Below are 21,216 nucleotides of genomic sequence, written 5' to 3'. Positions count from 1 at the left end.
CTATGAAAAACCAAGCACACTCTCAAAGAACCAAGGCTGATGGAAAAGCAATTTTGAAAACCACAGAGAAACAGTTGTAATAAAGTAGTTCCCTGATTGCAGTTGTGAGGTAGTAACGTTTTCAATCAAAAGGAAAAGCCTAGCTCATAACTTCCAAGACTAGCTTGGGGTGAACTGACGTTGAGACCTGTGAGTAGTGTGTTGGGGCTTTTGATCCCCACGTGTGGCTCCTCCTCAAACAGCAATTTCTTGTGGGCCTGGGAGTGTTCTGTGTGGTTGTGGTGGGGACGCTGCAGGTGACTTGCCCTCGGTTGCTGTAGCGCCTTAGGCTCTTGATGGACCCTTGAAAAGTGAGAGAAATGAGGGGGAAGGTTGGCTTTTGTAATGATCTCAGGCTGATTCTCTTGGTTTTACTTTCAGCCTCCTTGGTATTAGATGTTCAAAGCTTCAAAGAAAAGACTGGACATTTCTTTCTCCTGAAACTGTCCCATCTCTTTGCCTTTTTCTACTCTCAAATGCAGTGATTTCTCAAATGGCCCAGCATCATGCCTGACAACCCTGAGTTAGCCAAATCATCAGACCTCAGCCCTGATATTTGGAAAAACGAGATTTGTTTGGGGAGGAGATAGGGAAGGAAAGAGTGGAGGTTTACAGAGCAGGGCTAAGGGACTTCTGGCAGCTGGAGGCTACCCTGACTACTGTGTTAAAAATCTCAAGAGGGCCTGGAGAAAAGGAGAACTAAAAAACAAATTTTGTTAATTTGCTAGCGTGGCACTGTTAGATGCTGGTCTCGGGACTGGTTTGAAAGGCTGCACACTTGCTTCCCCTGCGTTTAGTCTGGTCTAGGCACTCACGACGTCGACAGCAGTTCTTCCCTGTGGGTGAAGATGTGTTAAGGGCCTGAAACTGTCCGTTAAACCCATTTCACCTTCCTAATTACCAGTGCCCTCAACTGAGCTTCTCCATTGTCGTGAGCTTCAGCACCGAAGCCTGCCCTTGAACATTCCATTCAGTCTGCTCGTCATGACACTGGTACGGGCCACATGGGTTGTATAACTAGAAGTAATGTTCGCCTCTCTGAGAAAGGAAGAAATCTGGAACCAGAGACTTTGTTTAAATAGAGATTTAGATCCACAACGGACTGTTTGGCATTTTTCTCCCCTGGTTAGTTCTTTATTTTTCTTTTCTTTTCTTTTTTTTTTTGTTTTTAGCTTTGCTTTATTAGCTATGTGAGGAGTAGACTTTTTTTTTTAATTAAAAGTTTTTTTAAAAATTATTTATTTATTTTTGACCTCACCAGTGGGCATGTAGGATCTTAGTTCCCTGTGTGCATGCTAAGTCGCTTCCGTCATGTCCAACCCTTTGCAGCCCTATGGACTGTAGTCCGCCAGGCTCCTGTGTCCATGGGATTTTCCAGGCAAGAATACTGGAGTGGGTTGCCAGTCCTTCCTCCAAGGAATCTGCCCAACCCAGGGATCAAACCCCCATCTCTTAAGTCTCCTGCATTGGCAGGTGGGTTTTTTACCACTAGCACCACCTGAGAAGCCCTCAAACCCATTCCTTGCATTGGAAGCACAGTCTTTCCACCACGTAAGTTCTGACCTCTGCCCCCACCCATTCTTTAAATGCTTGTTTTTATGCTCTGGAATCCATTTAACAGACCTCACAATGCAAGATGAGGTTTACATCCTACTACATCATGATGTCATTTCCAAAGCAGCTCTCTGAGATGCTGCTGTTCTCAGGTCCCTGCTGTCTCTCACAAAGCAGCCGTTTCTTATCTGAGTTAAGGGTATGGCTCACATGGTCACACATCACCCGACCACCTGCCCACTTGCCTGGGTGGGATCTTCAGTCAGGAAAAGGCAAAAGGAGAGACTGTGACTCTTGAGTATTATTTGGGCGGCTTTCTGTAAACTGAAGGTAAACATACATATGACAACAGAGTGAAATTAATTGCCTTGTGTGTTTTTTCCTGTATGTTTCCCTATAATTCCATCTAGCTAGCTCTGTAGCAGACTCAGCGGTATTTTTTCTGTAATGGTGTTGTTTCTTCAAGCATGTAAAAAATGTCTCCAGGGTATGGTGCTGTATTGGACAGGTTTTTTGTTTGTTTGTTTAAAGAAAACATTAAAAACACTTTTTTTTAATTGTAGGAAAATTGCTTTACAGTGTTGTGTTGGTTTCTGAACAGGTATTTAGGTACAGTGGTCAAGTTAGGAAAGAGTTGTGGGCAAGTGCTTTTGAAACATCTAACTACAGCTTTTCAATAGGAAAAAGAACAGCTGATGTTAAAATGAATTATTTTTCAAAGAGAAGACCGATGGGAACATGTCCTAAGGACTCGGGTCAGCTTGAATTGGCTGTTCCTGGCTAAAGCAGATAGTACAACCAACAAGATAATTAAGGTCAGAAATGAATTATCAGCCACTGGAGGAAAAAAACAGGGATCCAAGCTGATAACGACTGAGGGAGAGGGCTTCCCAGGTGGCTCAGTGGTGAAGAATCCGCCTGCCAATGCAGGAGATGCAGCAGACGCAGTTTCGCTCTCTGGGTCAGGAAGATCCCCTAGAGGAGGAAAGGGCAACCTACTCCAGTATTCTTGCCTGGGAAATCTCACGGACAGAGGAGCCTGGCAGGCTACAGTCCCTGGGGTTACAAAGAGTTGGACACGACTCAGTGACTAAACAACAATAAATGAGAGAGGAGGGCTGTTGCTGACAGGAGAACGCTGACTGGTAGATGTGGAGTTCTCTAGGAAATTCAGGACAAATGGGAACTGTTAAAGGAGATACTTCTCTGTAGTTGTAAGGTTAAAATGTGGTGGGATAGAAACTCGGGTCAGAAGGCTTGGACTAAAATTTGGCACTTGGTAATTTTGACCTTGGGCTGGTTCCTTCTCCTCTTTGAGCTTGTGTTTGCTAACCTGTGAAATGGGGAGTGATAATATCTACCTTCCAAGGTCATGCTGAGGATTAAATCATGCACGTGAACAGGCTTTCTGCACTCTGGGAACGTTAAATGTGGCTGAAACAGTGATACAAAGAGCATAACTTCTGTGCACATCTTCTTCAGAAGAAGAACAAAATTCGTAATGTTACGTTTTTCACCAAACACATTCTTCAGAAAACTATAGTACAGTTGATTAATGAACAACTCGGAGTTTAGAGCCCTCCACACTGTGGAAAATCCATGTATGAATTTAAAGTCAGGCCTCCATGTCCACGGTTTTGCAATATGGGATTCAACCACCTGAAGATCATGTAGTACATATTTGAAGTAAAGTGAAGTCGCTCAGTCGTGTCCGACTCTTCTCGACCCCATGGACTGTAGCCTATCAGGCTCTTCCGTCCATGGGATTTTCCAGGCAAGAGTGCTGGAGTGGATTGCCATTTCCTTCTCCAGGGGATCTTCCCAACCCAGGAATCGAACCCATGTCTCCCGCATTGCAGGCAGACGCTTTACCGTCTGAGCCACCAGGGAAGCCTTTGCGGATGGGGGGGGGAGGTATTCCATGATTGTGGATCTGTGCAGTTCAGATCTGTGTTATTCCAGGGGCAATATTTATGGTATTAATAACAGCAATAAAAATTAAAACAGCTGCTTTTTATGTGCCAAGCACCATGCTCATGGACTCACGTGCATGCTCATTTCCTCCTGACCTCAGCTGTAAGAGGTGCAGAGAGATGCCAAGCAGCTGGGCCTCTGAGCTGCTGTTGTGTCACGTGGCTTTAAGGGGCGAGGCGGCATTCAAACTTCAACTTTGTAGTTGAAGTCTAACCACAAAGTCCATGCTGCCACTCAGCACACTGCTGCTTCCCTAAAGGAGTCATTCCCCACACTCAGCCAGTTTTCTTTCTTTGACAAAGGAGAAAGGTATCCAAAATTTTCAGTGGCAGAGGATTTAATCCAAAATATGTGCACCAGCTGCTTGAGTTTGGGATTGATAGATCAAATCAGTCAGTTCTAAAGGAAATCAACCCTGAATATTCATTAGAAGAACTGATACTGAAGCTCAAATACTTTGGCCACCTGATGGGAAGAGCTGATTCACTGGAGAAGACCCTGATGCTGGGAAAGATTGAAGGCAGGAGGAGAAGGGGACGACAGAGAATGAGATGGTTGGATGGCATCACCGACTCATGGACGTGAGTTTGAGTAAGCTCTGGGAGATGGTGAAGGACAGGGAAGCCTGGCATGCTGCAGTCCATGGGATCAAAAAGAGTCAGACACGACTGAGTGACTAAACAAAAAATGGTAAACTGAGAGTCTACACCTGTGCTTCAGATGTTTCTGGAGGTTTTATTGGTATTTATTTCCCATCAGTCAGTCTTCATCATTAGATAACAAGTGTCTGTTTCCTGGAATATATTTAACAATCAAATTTGATCTCAGAATAAGAACTGATTGCATGCTGCTGCAATTACAAATGACTGCCTGCTGTGACACCTGGGGAATGACCATTTCCATATCAATAGCAGCCGATAGATGCTCAGGCCCACTAGGCCAGGGCTGACCAGAGCCCAGGAACTTGTTAAAACTGACCTGAGCAACATCAAGAGACTACCTGTCTCCACTCCTGCCTGGTTGTATATTCATGGGCAAGTTAGGTAGTCTCTACCTCAGTATTCACCCTAGGTCAGCGTTGTTATGAGGATTGTTACTGTTCTTCAGTCGCTAAATTGTGTCCGACTCTTTGTGACCCCATGGACTGTGGCACTCCAGGCTTCCCTGTCCTTCACTATCTCCCGGAGTTTGCTCAGACTCATGTCCATTGAGTCAGTGATGCCATCCAACCATCTCATCCTCCACCTCCCCCTTCTCCTCTTGCCCTCACTCTTTCCCAGCATAGATTAGTTAACATTTGATACAGTACTTGACATAAGTCAGCACAATATACATGTTTAAATACAAAGAAACCTGTGAGAAGTACTAATGTTCCCATTTTACTAGTAAGAAATGAGGTGTAAAGAGTGAATTCCCCATCAATTGGCTCCGAAGTAATTGAACAAGACTTCCATCCAGAAGTCCAAAGCTAAAGCTTGCTTCTAACTCTTTTAACTTCCTGTGAACCTTATGAAGGACCTTTTCCTCTCCTGATATTTTAAGCTGACACCCTGACTTTTTTTTTTTATCTCTAACAAGCTATGAAGTCTCTGATAACATAGCACCTTCCTTCTGTGGGAGTTAAGCAAATAAATATTGGGCAGAGGAAAGGAACCTGGAATAAGGATGGAAGCGGAGCTGGAGAGAGCCGGCCACGTTCGGCCTCCCAGAACGGGGTCTCTAGCCCTGGAGGGAAACGGAGGCTCCTGCGCCTGAATTCACCCCGCCAGGACCCTGGGCTTCTTGATCTGAAGCCATTGCCTTTTCTGTGGCTCTAAGCCTTCTGACCAAAAAACCTGGACACTGAATTTTCTTGTCAGCTTAGTATAAAGCCATGCTGGTCTTCTCTGTATCATTCTAACTTAATCTACATACCCGAGAATTGAGGCTGATGCTGTATCAAGTTTTAGAGGTGGAAGGGATGCTGCTTAGACATCTAACAAGGTGAGAAAATTGAAGTCCAAGTTCCACAGCTAGAGACGGAGACAGGACAGGAAGCATGGGGCTGCGTTGCCAATAAATACGGTAACCCCTCACCTTCCCCACCCAGGCTGCGTTCACTCAAACCCCAGAAGGTCGTATCTGTTGTGTGGGGGTGAGGTAGAGGAATCTTCCTCGAAACAACTGTCTTCCTAATTGAGGACTGTGCTTCGAGCAAGGTCTATATTAGTCAGCTTATAATAACTAATCCAAAAATAGTAATATAGTTCACAAACATAAATTAATCGAAAAAAAATTTTATTAGGGACCTATTATATACCAGGCGCTGGACGATACAGAAGAAAAAAAGCTCAATTCTCTCCCGAAGGGGCTGGTGGTCTGAGTGAGGTAAAGTCAAATTAGCAGTAAAATGTTGCTGATGGCATGATAGTCTAAGCCGCAGTGGGGCACAAAGGAAAGAGAAATTCATTTCTTCTGGGGGTGGGTAGAAAGAATAGGAAAGATACCCTAAAGGAAACGACTCTGAACCTGAGATTTGGGAGTATATCAAGTGAGTGAAAGTACAGGAGTATGAACCAGCAGATGGAAACTGCTGGAAGCTTGGGGTGCTGGGTAAGGAGCAGGGTGAGAGAGTTATCCCAAAGGGTAGGTTGGAGCCTGTATCTGCAGTAGGTCATGGAGCCTTAGAGGACATCCTGTGGGCACATAATCTTGCAGATGTGTTTCAAGGGGATCCCCTTTGGTATTTGGAAAGAGGGAATCCCCTATTACTTAGGAAGTTGGGTTCTCAGAAGTTGATTTCAATTTAGGCCCTTTTAAACACATTATCGACTGGGGAATTTTTGCAGAAACTTAACTCCTGTGGCACTAATACGTGTCTGGTCAATAATGTGTTAAGTAAATTTAACCTTTTTTCGCAGATACTTTTGTTGAATACAGTTCATTTCTTTGTTTATATTTAAGTTTTGTTCACATGTTCATCTTCTGTTCATGTATGTGTACTCAAGAGTGAGTCAGTTCTAATGAGGTAGATGAAACTGGAGCCTCTTATACAGAGTGAAGTAAGTCAGAAAGAAAAACACCAATACAGTTTATTAATGCATATATATGGAATTTAGAAAGATGGTAATGACGACCCTATGTGCAAGACAGCAAAAGAGACGTAGATATAAAGAACAGACTTTTGGACTCTGTGGGAGAAGCTGAGGGTGGGATGATTTGAGAGAATAGCATTGAAACATGTATATTACCATGTGTGAAATAGATCACCAGTCCAACTTTGGTGTATGAAACAGGGCACTCAAGGCTGACGCCCTGGGACAACCCTGAGGGATGGGATGAGGAGAGAGGTGGGAGGGGGGTTTGGGACGGGGGGATACATGTACACCCATAGCTGATTCAAGTCAGTGTAGGGCAAAAACCAGCATGATATTGTAAAGCAGTTAGCCTCCAATTAAATTAATAAAAAACAGAGTAATTGATACATTCCTCAAAAGTAAATACTACAAAGTGAGAGGAAGTGAAGTCGCTCAGTTGGTGTCTGACTCTTTGTGACCGCATGAACTGTAGCCTACCAGGCTCCTCCATCCGTGGGATTTTCCAGGCAAGGGTACTGGAGTAGGTTGCCATTTCCTTCTCCAGGGGATCTTCCCAACCCAGGGATCGAACCTGGGTCTCGCGCATTGCAGGCAGACGTTTTACCATCTGAGCCACCAAGGAAGCAAATACTGTAAAGTTGCTATCTTTAGACAAAAATCATCTTAACTTTTAAAAAGATGTTCCCTCCAAACACTAAGCAGAAGAATGAAAAGAGTATGTTAAATACACAATCTCTTTCCAGTCTTACAGTACTGAGTACAGTCGTCTGGTGGTTATTATGAGTAGACCTTGATTCAAACCCTGGCCCTCCACTTAGCAGCTGTGTGACCTCAGACGTTGTCACAGAGCTGGGCTGAGCCTGCTTCTGCGTCTGCCATGAGAATTCGGGATCTGTTATAAACTCCGGGTGGGCAGGGGCAGTGACTGTCCCACTGATGTCAGCATCTGCCACGTCCCCCCAAGCCTGGCCCCGGGGTTCTCTGAGTGTATATGGAGTGCCCAGTGAACATTAGCTAATGTTGCTTCACACCCTGCCTTCTGCCTCGTCACTACCAGTAAGCACACAAGATAAAGTGCCCCCGTTCAGGGACTTGGGGTTCTATTTGCGTTAAAATTTAACCTCAATTAAGTGTCCTGAGAATCTTTTCTCCAGTGTAGACCTCATATCCTGAGGTCAGGAATTTTATTTCATAATTGCATATACTATTAACTTTTAAGTAGTTTTACCCTCTCCACCACTCTCTTCTGGAAATGTTTCTATTTAGGAGGTCACGAACACACACCGAATCGAGGGACATGTGCTTGGTACAGTTATGATACTGGGCACAGCTGCTCTGGCAGGTTGACTACCCTCTCTCTCCTCACCACCCCCCACCTATTTTCAGATGAGAATTGAGGCCGCGGGACCTGATCTCAGGGACCTAAGCTCCCATTAGCCCTGGACCACCATCCTGCTCTCAGGTGACCTCACTGACTGTCCTGAGCGAGGTGTGGTCTGGCACTTGGGCACCATGATGCTCCAGATAAGCACAGCAGCAGCAGCAGACTTGCCCACTTCAGGGCTAGAAGGGCCGTCAGACCCCTTGCTCAGCAGAGTGAGGAAAATTGAGACCCTGGGAAATTAACTGACTTTCTCAGTCACAAAACTAATAATTATCATCATCAGGCTAGAACTTGGGCATCTCCACTGTACCCTAAACTCTTTTCCACGTCTTCAGAACTAAAGAGTGTTATGTACTGCTGGGTCGCAGCCAGCTTATTTGCCATCATGTCTGTGTGGACAGAGGCAACAGCCTGGCAGCTTTGTTATCAGAATTCTCGTGTGAAAAAAAAATTTTTGTCCATGAACATTTGGCATATCGTAGCCTCATCTACCTTCATCTGGTTACAAGACTGCTTTATGCAGATGACTTAGTGATAGAATTTCAAAATCTGAAAAACGTTCACCGATCTGGAGGGTATACAAGAATACTTTGCACAGCCCAGCCCCCGTCTCCGGGTTAGCTGTTTCTTGCTTCTTTTTCATTCCTTTTCCCTGTGCCCTGGTAATGCAGAAAAGCTGAGTCCAGTGGCAGAATACCAATGGCTGCTTAAACTCAGTTCTGGAAACAAAAATACATCCTGAGCCTTTCTTAGTTTGGTTTCCCTATTGACTAGAAAAGGGATTTTATTTCTTTTTTTAACTGAATGGTGCCCGTGGGTTTAGTTGCTACGTTGTATCCGGCTCTTGCAACCCCATGGACTGTAGCCCACCTGGCTTCTCTGTCCATGGGGATTTCCCAGGCAAGAATACTGGAGTGGGTTTCCATTTCTTTCTCCAGGGGATCTTCCTGACCCAGGGATTGAACCCACATCTCCTGCCACTAGGGAAACCCCAACTGAAATAGATGCATAAATACTTCAAAAGGCAGAAATTTGACTTTTTTCCTCGTGAGCGATTAGGAAAAGATACATACGCAGTTACTAGGAGTTTTTGAGTAGGTGGAGGGAGGTGTCGTGAAATTATCTAGGAGCCTTCCCCCTCACCCCCCAAACTAGAATCCACCTGAAGAGATAGTGTGAAAACAGCTCAAGTTTTTTGTTTATTTTAACCAAGGTTGAAAAGTTGAAAGTTAAGTCGCTCAGTCGTGTCCGACTCTTTGTGACCCCGTAGACTGTAGCCCACCAGGCTCCTCCGTCCATAGGATTCTCCAGGGTTGCTGCTGCTGCTGCTGCTGCTGCTAAATCACTTCAGTTGTGTCCGACTCTGTGCGACCCCATAGACGGCAGCCCACCAGGCTCCGCCGTCCCTGGGATTCTTCAGGCAAGAACGCTGGAGTGGGTTGCCATTTCCCTCTCCAAGGCATGAAAGTGAAAAGTGAGAGTAAAGTCGCTCAGTCGTGTCCGACTCTGTGTGACCCCATAGACGGCAGCCCACCAGGCTCCCCCGTCCCTGGGAGTCTCCAGACAAGAACGCTGGAGTGGGTTGCCATTTCCTTCTCCAATGCATGAAAGTGAAGTCCCTCAGTCGTGTCTGACTCTTCGTGACCCCACGGACTGCAGCCTACCAGGCTCCTCCGTCCATTAGGACTCCTAAAATACAAGGATGATACAACACATTCGGAATTTTAAATGATTCAATTCAAAAAGAAATTTATGGGTGTAAAGAAAGTGTTTAAACATTGGGTCCCTCTTTTGGAGGAGATTCTCACAATTCAAATGAACCAGTAGGAACAGTCCTTAAAGGGAAGCTGCAAACGTAAGTCATTCTCTCAAGTTGCCAGGTAGGAGTAGTTTCATCAGTGTGCCGAGGAAAAGGGTTCCCAGAAGAGTCAGTGCTCCCCTGTTTCTCTTTTCCCTAAACTAGAAACAGACTGAAACATGGAAAGAAATACTAAGAGGAGGATACTCCTCACCCTCTCTCCCTTCCAGTTTCTGGCCTGAGTCACTTGTAGAGTTTGCACATCTCACTCCTCTCGCCTGGCTCATCAGCCTCTCACCCAGGAAATAAGTATTTCATAGAGGTTTGTTTACACGTAGATCATTGGCCTGAGTATTTTTTATTTTCTCTTCCCCCAGTAGCAAACATAGCTTCATATTGAAATATTGCTGAAATGAAAGGAAGAGGAACTGGGGGTTGGGTAGACTCTGGGACAGAGCATGCGTCTCCTTGTCCTTCAGGAGTCAGCCCAGGCGAGGCGCCTGGGCCTTGTTTTAGAGCAGCTTGTGTGTGTGGACATAACCCTGCCTAGCTCGCTTCCCCCCATTCCTTCTCTTTCACATTAATACTTCATTCCAGGTCTAGCAGCTGTTTCAGACCCCCATACCATTCCTAAATGTAATCAGTTATTAATAGTTTGGATGACCATAAGATTTTCTGTCCAAACCAGAACACTTTTGAGAGTGAAAGTTGCTTCAGTCGTGTCCGACTCTTTGCACCCCCATGGACTGTAGCCTGCCAGGCTCCTCTGTCCATGGGGATTCTCCAGCAAGAATACTGGAGTGGGTTGCCATTTCCCCACCCAGGGATTGAACGCGGGTTTCCTGTTTCCTGCATTGACAGGTGGGTTCTCTACCACCAGCGCCACCTGGGAAGCCCTTTTGGGAGTGACATTGGGTCACCTATTAATAATTCCATCAGAAAACAACTACAGGCTGGGACTGTCCCAGGCAAGCCAAAATATACAGATACTTTATTTATAATCTTCAAGCTATACGAATCAGATTTGATAGTGATTCACCTATTAGCATCATCAAGGAGTTAGAAGTGTTTCATAATTGAACTTATTTGACTAGACTGGAGTTTTCTCCTGTCAGTTGCGTGACCTTAATTTGTCCAGAAACACTTCTAGAATTTATTCTACTCACTTATCCCTTAAACATCCCTTAAACCGACTATATCAGACAGAATTTAACATTCTTGGAAAGTTGGTCATCAAGACAGCAGAACCTCGGGTTGAGAGTGCCCGTTGCCTTTGTTTGAATCCCAACTCTCCACCCTTTCTCTGGGACCTTAGGTAAGTTATCCCTCCAGCTTTCTTATTTGCAGGGTGTGATAATGTGCTCAGCATGGTTCCAGGCTTAAATAATTAAGTATTAATTAAGTAAGGTTAAGTAAGGAAAAAGTGGAAGACATTAAAAGATACAAATAGAAAAATCATCATATTACAGCAATATAGAACTATGTTTAGAGTTTCCTTTTTAAAAAACACAGAAGACAAATAATTACACCACATAGAGAAGTACAGTAAATATAATAAATAAATAACAAAAAATAACATGACAGAGTTGATACCAAGCATGAGTCTTACCAATAAACATAAATAGGCTTAATCACCTATTAAAATTAAGAGATTTTTAAGTTGGTTCAGAAAGCAAAACTTTATGCTGTTTTCAAGAGACCATCTCTCCCCCCCAAGAAAAAGTGATTAAAAAGCTAAAAATCAAGGAATTGGTAAAGATATATCAGGCACCTGTAAACAACAAGTGGAGGATTGTGATTCTGATATTACACAAAATAGAATTCAGAAGACCAGAAGGCACTGACCCAGGGAGACACTTCAGCACGTTATTGACTGGGGCGTTTTTGCAGAAACTAACAGGGTGGGTGATTGTTTTGTAAGTGAATATTGAAACACCCTCATTTGAGTAAATAACAACTTTTTTTGCACATAATGTGTTTATTTGAAACTTTGTATGTCTCACTAAAGCATTCTAATACTTCACTGGAGTGTGATAGCAATATAGTTGCCATCTCCGTGGAGAAGAACAGAATGTCTCTTACAAATATACCATGATCACTGCACTTTCCCTTAGAAGAGCAGACTCCACTTTTTCGCAGCATTTTTCTTTTCATCCTCTGGGCATTATTTCCTCTAGAACATGTTCTTTCATTTTACTCGATAGTCAACAAGGTGGATTTCTTCAGGGGCTCTTTCAGAAATGAGAAATTTTGTGATGTGTCATTTTTTAATATTTTATGGTAATAAACTTGCGTTTATCATATACACAGGATTGGGACAAAGACCTAACAGTGAAATGTGAATGATTATGACAATCATAAGTTGTATAATGAATGCTGGATCGATCTTAAGCTGTAAAACTTAGTGATACATATGGTCAATGATGTGTTAAAGTGAACATATATGCACCAAATATCACAGCAACCTCCTGTATAAAGTACAGTATGGCAGGAAAAACAAACAGAAACACACCCAATAATAGGAACTTTAATACACCAGTCTAAATATATGACAGGTTATATGGGAAAAACCTAAGTAATCAAGCAGCCAGAGATTGGAAAACTGCCCACAGGCCAAGTCATATCTGCTAGCTGTTTGTATAAGTAGAGCTTTTTAACACAGCCACACCCAGCCGCTCTCCAGTCGCGGTGCCCAAGCTTCTCGTGGCCGTGACCGCTTTTGTTGCGGGGCTCAGGCTCTAGGGCTCACGGGCTTCAGTAGTTGTGACACATGGGTATGGTTGCTCTGCAGCATGGGGAATCCTTCTAGATCAGGGCTTGAACCTGTGTCTTCTGCATTGGTAGGCGGATTCTTTACCACTGGGCCACCAAAGAAGCCCATTTCCATTACTTTTGAACGTAGTATTGGCACTACTGATCAGTTCAGTTAGGCACAGGAAAATAATTTGAAAGGAAGAAGTAAAATTAGCTGTGGGAGACACGATTATTTGCTGGAGAACTAACTCTACAGTGAGTCGATGATAAAAATAGCTGAGACAACAAGGGAGACAGTAACATAGAAAATAGAAACATCAATAACTAATATATAAATAATTACCAGATAGAAGGTATAAGTGAAAGTGAAAGGTATAAGGTAAATGTGAAAACTCCATTTAAAATAGCAACAGAAAAGATAAAATACTTAATAAACTTAACGAGAAATGTTTAAATCCTAATACAGTGTTATAGGTTAAATTCTGTCCCCTGCAAAATGTATCTGTTGAAGCCTCAGTCAGAAGTACCTAAGAATGTGACTGTATGTGGAAATAGGGCCTTTAAAAAGTTAAAATGAGGCTGTTGGGCTGGACTCAAAACCAATTGGTATCCTTATAAGAAGAGGAGATGGGGAGATACATAAAGAGAGATACCAGGGAGGTAATATGGAAGAACCACAGCAAGTGGCCATCTGCAAGCCAAGAAGACAGGCTTCAGAAGAAACCAACTTGCCAAACACCTTACTCTTGGACTTCCAGCCACCAGAACTTTGAGTAAATAAATTTCTGTGATTTAAGCCCCACGGTCTGTGGTACTTTGTTATGGGCAGGCCTCGCAAACTAGTACAGATCGTAGCTATGGAACGATCCTGAAAGATGCAAAAGTAGACTTGACCTTCCCAGTTCTTGAATAAAATATTTTAACATTATAAGATATTAATTCTTACTAAGTTAATGTTTAAATACAATGGGATCCCAGTAAAAGGATCAGTAATCTTTTTTTTCTGGAGGTCGACAAGGTGACCGTCAAAGTTCATATGAAAAAGTAAGCATGTGAGTAAAACTGTGAAGTGGACTGTGAGAGGGGACTAGCCCTACAGATATTAGCATACACTATAAAGTCCCTACGGGGCTTCCCAGGGGGCTCAGTGGTTAAGAATCCGCCTGCAGTGCAGGTGATGCAAGAGACGCGGGTTCAATCCCTGGGTTGGGAAGATCCCTTGGAAGAGGAGATGGCAACCCACTCCAGTACTCCTGCCTGTAAAATCCCATGGATAGAGGAGCCTCGCAGGCTACAGTCTGTGGGGGTCGCATACCATTGAATACGACTGAGCATGCATGCACACATAAAGTCTCTATAATTAAACCAGAGTGACACAGGGCAATGGACTAGAATGGAATGGGATGGAACATCTGAAAAATAGACCCTAACATATGTGGAAGCTTATGAGAAAGGTGGCATCTCTGACCACTAGGACAGAGGTGGGCTTTTTAATAAATGGTCTTGGGGCAGCTGGCTAGCCGTTTGGAAAGATAAAATTAGATCTACTCCTTATGGTATAAATAAACTGAACTCCAGATGAATCAGAGATTTAAATAAAATACGATACCTTACATGCATTGGAAGAATGCTTGGATGAATTCCTCCTTACAACCTGGGTGTAGAAGAAGACTCTATGACTCAAAATCCACATGCAATTAAAAAAAATTTTGACTACCAAAAAATAAACTTGCACATAAGCAAAGTCAAGAGGCAAAGTGACAGACTGTGATAAGCTATTTGGAACATAATATATCATGGGCTGATATCTCTAATATATATAAGATATATAGATAAGATACAATATTTTATATATAGATAATGTATCTTATATAAGATATTATATCTTATATAGATAATATATAATATCTATAATATGGATAAGATATATTTGCCTATATATTTATATGATTTACTTATTTTAATGAAAAATGGAAAGACCAAAAGTGAGCAAAAGGTACAAGCAGACAGTTCACAAAAGAAGACTAAAATAGGTCTTCTGAAGTACGTGAGAAGATGATCAACATGAAAAGACATCTATAGAAATGTAAAAGGGCACTAAAATGCCTACCATTTTTCACGCATCCAATTGTCAAAAAAATAAAACATTTGACAGAATAGTCTGTTCGGGAGACTTTGGGGGAAAAATCACTTTCGTTTGTTGCCTGTAGCTATGCAAAATGGCACAACCCCTCTGCATGGAGACTTGATGATAACAGAATTATGCCTATATTTACCCTTTCACGCAGTACTTCCGCCTCGAGGATACACCTTCAGCAGTATTGCTGTATATGCATGGGGTTAGTCATTGCAGTATTGTATATAATGGTTAAAATATTGCAGACTACCTAAATGCCCAGATATTGGAGATAGGTTGAATAAACTATGGTGCTGTTAGCTATAAAAGCAAGTTAGGAAGATCTCTATAGGTAGTATGAAGTTAATTCTAGAATATGCTAAGAGCCATGTCATTGGTAAAGATGCTGGGAAAGATTGAAGGCCAAAGGAGAAGACGATGAGATGGTTAGATTGCATCACAGGCTCAGTGGATGTGAATCTGAGCAAACTCCAGGAGATGGTGAAGGACAGGGAGGCCAAGCGCAGTCCATGGGGTCTCAAAGAGCAGGACACGACTTAGTGACCAAACAACAAACAGTTGAAGAAAGCAAAGTGCAGGGGCTGCCTTTCTTTTTATTCATAAAGATGAAATAAGAAAGCAAACATTTATCTGCTTAATTTCCTCAAGAAGATGCACAGGAACCAGAAAAATAAAAAAAGAAATTGATTATCCTCTGAGGAAATTAGATGGGCAGACTGAGTAAATAAATTGTAATACATACATATAATGAGGTGTTACACGCAACATTGGATAAATCATACAAACATCATGTTGAACTAAAGCCAGACACAAGGGTGTATATGATTCCATTTATATGAAGATTTATACATTTTACTATAGATGTGTGATACCTCCATACCTTTTTTAAGTTTATTAAAATATACCTTGTACCTACATCAGGAGTGGCAAAATCATCTCACCTTTTGTCAGAGGTGAGAAAAAAGGTATTGATCTTGTCAAGTTCATCTGTAGAGTGCTGCTTTGTTGTAGCTGGTGGTTCACTTCCGAGGTCACGTACAAAAGCTGATTGATCTCGCCTGTGGTGTACACCAAGGGCAGCCCTGTGCTTTAGAGCCAGACCACTGCACACCGAACAACAGGTACACGGGGACACGTGCGCAGAGCATCCACCGGAGGTGCAGAAATACATTGCCTTCCCCTGCCTTCCCTTGCAGGCAACGGGGAAGAAAGAAATGCCCAGTCGTAAAACTGTTAGGCAACAGGAGTCACTGAAACAGAAGCCCAAGTAAGTGGGGAGGGAAGGGGGAGAGAAGAGAGACGGAAAATTGATTTTTCTGTTGCTGTCTGTGCTCCTGTTGGTAGGAGGGTTTAGAGGCCAATATTTTCTAGCTTTTAAAGGTAAGCATCAGAATGGAGAAGTTATAGTAAGGTGACTATAAACACAAATTGGGAAGCAGTAATTCAAGTTGTAACAGCTGAAAGAAAAAGGGAAAAAAGTGTTTGGTTGTGTAGGTAATTTAAAGATATTGCACTGGTTCAGAGCATGTGTCTATTTTGGAATATATTGGGTTGACCAAAAAGTTCATCTTATGGAAAAACTCAAACGAACCTTCTAACCAACCCAGTAGATTTCTGTTGGTGTCGGGAAAGTGCTTGTGACTATTGGGAACTTTTTCTTCAACCAAAGTAGTTTACATTTCAAGTGATTACTGAAAGGTAAAAGGAAGAATTATGTTTTTTCGTTTTCTTTTTTTCTCTTTGTAGGTTTTTTTTTTTAATTGGAGTATAATTCATTTCAGTGTTGTGCTTGTTGCAGATATACAGCAAAGTGATTCTGCTGTATACATATATATATATATACACACATACATTCTTTTTCAGATTCTTTTCCATTATAAGTAACAATCATGCTTTTAATTTGGACAAACTCCATCACTGTGTGAAAAAGGAAATACATTTATTACACTAAAAAGATTTGTTTCTAAGGGATTAAGTTGTAGGGAAATCAGTGAATTTTATGGAGGATTATGGAGACATTTAAGATGCAGTATATGAGACATTTTAACACCTTCAGAAACCAATTTTTACTTAAACAATTTTTAGCTCATGAATCAGTTACGATCCAAGTGTTAAGAGCACTTTTTCCTGTAGAAATGATATAAGCCATGGATAGATTCACTGGAAGGCCCTCAAAAATCTGCTTAATTCCTAATGCCACTAAATACAGTTTCTTGGGGAAAATGTATTCTGAGTCCTAACTCCCAGTAACAATAACAGATTTTAAATCTCCTCCTTTCTCCTCTCATGCAGTTTACCAAATGGACTGTTTTTCTCCTTCTAACCAAGGCCACAAGAGCAGTAGGGATTCCAGGGACCTTTATTTTTCGGGAGGAGCCATCTGGTGACCCTGGCAAGAAGCTTAGGAACAACCCAGTTAGGGTTCTGGTAGCTGGCCCGCCCCTTCCCTTCTCATCGCCCTCGTCGTTGCTTTGCCTCTGGAGTTTTCTGGAGATTGAGAACAGCCCTGCTAATTATTGACTCCTTAGGTTCCTAACACACGGAGCTTTGGGGAGTGATTTGACTTGTTTGATTTCCTTCTCTACTAGGGCGTACATTTTTTTGACCTTTGTACTTTGAGTGTTCAGTTGGTAAGATGCTGATTGTATTGCTTCCTTTGCCTATCAGGTGGTGATAAGGGTTGCTGAGAAGTGGTAAATGCACTCAGATCCTTAGAGGAAAGTGTTCATCAAGTGTGACTACTGGGACACGCTATAAAGCCTGTCCCACAAAATATCGCATTTTTATCCAATTAATAATTTTCATGGCGTTTGGATTTTATACTGCTCATTGTATTTATCCTCTCAACCTTAGTTACTATCAGCACACTTGCTTTGGTTTAAAGTGAGCTAACGTGTCCATTTAAAACATCTGTGGAGATTCCTTAAAAACTGGAAATAGAACTGCCTTATGATCCAGCAATCCCACTGCTGGGCATACACACTGAGGAAACCAGAAGGGAAAGAGACAGGTGTACCCCAATGTTCATCGCAGCACTGTTTATAATAGCCAGGACATGGAAACAACCTAGATGTCCATCAGCAGATGAATGGATAAGAAAGCTGTGGTACATATACACAATGGAGTATTACTCAGCCATTAAAAAGAATACATTTGAATCAGTTCTAATGAGGTGGATGAAACTGGAGCCTATTATACAGAGTGAAGTAAGCCAGAAGGACAAACACCAATACAGTATACTAATGCATATATATGGAATTTAGAAAGATGGTAACGATAACCCTGTATACGAGACAGCAAAAGAGACACTGATGTATAGAACAGGCTTATGGACTCTGTGGGAGAGGGAGAGGGTGGGAAGATTTGGGAGAATGGCATTGAAACATGTGAAATGTCATGTATGAAACGAGATGCCAGTCCAGGTTCAATGCACGATGCTGGATGCTTGGGGCTGGTGCACTGGGACGACCCAGAGGGATAGTATGGGGAGGGAGGAGGGAGGAGGGTTCAGGATGGGCAAAAAACAAAACAAAAACAAAAACAAAAACTTCTATTATGTATGGTTAAGAATTTGAAGAGAATGGAAAGAATGTTGTAAGAGAATGGGAATTCTATCCTTGAATAAAAACTATGCCAAAAGAAATATAAAAAAATAAATAAATAAATAAATAAAACATCTGTGGTGAGTAGGGACCACCCTGGTGGTCCAGTGGCTGGGATTTTGCCTTCAAATGCAGGGGGCACGGGATCGCTCCCTGGTGAGGGAGCTGAGATCCCACGTGCCTCACAGCCAAAAAAATCAAAACATTAAACAGAAGCAATATTGTAACAAATTCAGTAAAGAATTTTAAAACATTTGTGGTGGATAATTCACAGCATTCAATAAATATTATTAACTCTTAAGTGTGAAATCTTTTCCGCCAGGGAGGTAAACTGGAATTGTCAATGGCAATGTATGTTCTTAGTTGTACCTTGGTTTTTAGTGGGTGAGAAAATTAAGAATCAGGGAACTTTAACATTTTTCACGTAAAAGAATGTGTTTTGCAGACGTTGCCTGGGCACTTGGTTGATGCTGCAGGTCTCGGGCTGGCCCGTCAATGATTCTGAGCAGACCATCATCATTTTTACGGCATTTGTTGCCAAGTGGGAAATGGCTTTTCATTTGAATGGTGCTTTTGAGTTGGCAGCACGACAAGGTTCAAATAACTTGTTGTGACTTACAGATTATGTTTCAACTTGGTTGTGTTTTAGTGTGACCTTATTAAAAGATTTTCATCATTCTCACTTTGGTCCCTCTTTTTTTTTTCCCTTTCCCCTTTTCCAGTTCTTCCTCCAGTACTGGTTCCAAGACACAGCGAATACAATCCTCAGCACAGCCTCTTAGCTCAGTTCCGCAACTTAGGGCAAAATGAGCCTCACATGCCACTCAACGCCACTTTCCCGGATTCTTTCCAGCAGCCCAACAGCCATCCGTTTCCTCATTCTCCCAACAGCAGTTACCCCAACTCTCCTGGAAGCAGCAGCAGCACGTACCCTCACTCTCCGACCAGCTCAGACCCAGGAAGCCCCTTTCAGATGCCAGGTAGGTTGCTGCATTCAGTAATGTCCTGTGGTCAGTGAGACGCGTCATCACAGTGCCATGGAGAAGCCGGGTTTCCTGGAATGGGGAGAGCTCGCAAGCCTTGGGACATGGCGCTGTGCTCTAAAACTCAGGATACAACTTTGAATGGAAGGAGACACCTCGTAGCCAAGCAAGGCGGTGTTTTATTTGTCCGGCACAGATGCTTGAATACGTTTTCGTGTTTGATTTTTGAAAGGTTTTGAAACAGCTGCATCCTTCTGGGAGTGGCATGGTCGTTCCAGCCTTTGCTCTTGATAAAAGCGAGTGGAAAAAAAATAGCACGCCGCACACATTTGCTGTTTTCATGCAAGGAAAAAAAAAGAAACCCTGTCATAAGTGCAACCTCAGAAGAGATATTTCCTGGGGGATCTCACACACACACACCCCCACACACACTTAATTAAATTCGTTTAAGTGGTGATGTAATCCTGAGAAAGATAGACTTGAACAACAAAGGACTTGCAACAGAAGTACCGGTAACCATCTGCTTGTTTAACTTAGCAAAGACAAAAGACCATTATCCTTCTGTAGGCTTCTCTGAGGGTGTAATGTCTGTCAATTAAATGATTAATTAGGACATTATATTTTTCGCGTTATAGGTTAATAAGCCAGCATCTCAGAACAATAAAAATGATTAGTGCCAGATTCCTAGCCAGTCAGCCTCAACAGAGGGTACATTAAGCAAAGATACACTTGACATCTATTAACATTTCAAGAAGGGAAAATGAGTGGGCAAGCATGTTTAACATATTGAAATGTTTGGAGGCCAATTTGAATTCGATAGCAGAGCTAGTGTCTTCTCAAAAATTGAAAAGTGGCCCATACTTGATATTCTTATCTTTTATTTATGTCCTTAGTGCTTTTTTGCATTTTAAGCCTGTTTATATTGAACTGGCTTGTTTTTCAATCAGAAACTGTTTAAGATGAGGAGGATGGGAGACAGATTTATTTCAAAATCCAACTCATATCATCTGGTGATTTCCTGTCCCCTCCTGGACCCGTTGAGTTTGAGGAACAGGTTGGAGTCAAAGTTAGATGTTTTGGGTGGCTTTGAAGCAGTGGCAGACTCAGGGTAGCCCCAAGAGTGGAAAATACTGAAGATCATTGCTTGAATTTACACTGTCCCTGGCTGTCAGGGATTGAGGCACAGGCCGAGTAGAGAAATGTGGAGCAGAGAAAGCTGAAGGGGTGGGAGGAGGGCCTCATGGAGAGAGCAGAGCATCACCCATAGGATGTGGTCCTTCCCACCGGAGCTGAGGCCACAGGAGGGTGATGAAGTTTTCACCAGTCTGCTTGCAGAAATTTATTGGATTTGGTCTCAGAGGAGGCTCTTTGTCTTCGTTTTTGGCTGGAAATAAAACAGAGGCAGTGTTACAGCTGCAAGGAAGAAGCTGAATTTTAAAAAAGCGGTAGAAAGAGTAGAAAAGGCATCCGGATCAGGTCCCTGAGGTCCTGTCTCTGTGCTTGGTAGCAGCTGAGGGACGAGGGGGTGGGGGGGTGGGGGAGACGGTGGAAGTGGCCAGGGTATGATTCAGCTGGAGAGTCAGTCTGGGAAATCACTGAGAAACTCTGCAAGAGCCGTGTTAGCTTTTTCTATTTGACGGTTGCCCCGAGTGGTGTCATCCAGGCTACTGGTTAAGATGAAGCTGTGTTTCCTGCTCTGTCATATGTGCCAGATGGTACCATGGGCTCGCTGTGGCCCTTGAGAAACTCGTTTTTCCATCACAAAGAATTATTTGTGGGAAAACCATACCCTGTATTTTACTTAAGAAAGTACAAGACTGGGACTTCGCTGGTGGTCCAGTGGTTAAGACTCCTTCCAATGCAGGGGCTGTAGATTTCATACCTGGTCGGGGCGCTGAGGTCCCACATGCCTCG

The 21,216-nt window shown here is 42.8% G+C and overlaps 1 protein-coding gene across 18 annotated transcripts in view; it reads left to right on the top strand.

Moving 5' to 3' along the window:
* Positions 1-21,216, top strand: part of SMAD1 (SMAD family member 1) — an 83,581-nt gene that overhangs the window by 44,430 nt on the left and 17,935 nt on the right. For 17 of the 18 annotated variants that reach the window (XM_086346532.1, XM_086346515.1, XM_086346516.1 and 14 more), the window contains one exon: positions 19,042-19,299. In XM_086346532.1, the coding sequence (XP_086202658.1) occupies positions 19,042-19,299 (258 nt within the window). Of the gene's footprint in view, positions 1-1,902; positions 1,924-19,041; positions 19,300-21,216 lie in introns of those variants that run through there. The other variant, XM_086346534.1, reaches the window with a different exon arrangement.

Source organism: Bos grunniens, chromosome 17 (genome assembly GCF_055505025.1).
Source record: "Bos grunniens cultivar Pamir isolate PY7600 chromosome 17, Bosgru_T2T1.0, whole genome shotgun sequence".
Taxonomy (NCBI): Eukaryota; Metazoa; Chordata; class Mammalia; order Artiodactyla; family Bovidae; genus Bos; species Bos grunniens.
This window is presented reverse-complemented; position numbering and strand designations above follow the sequence as displayed.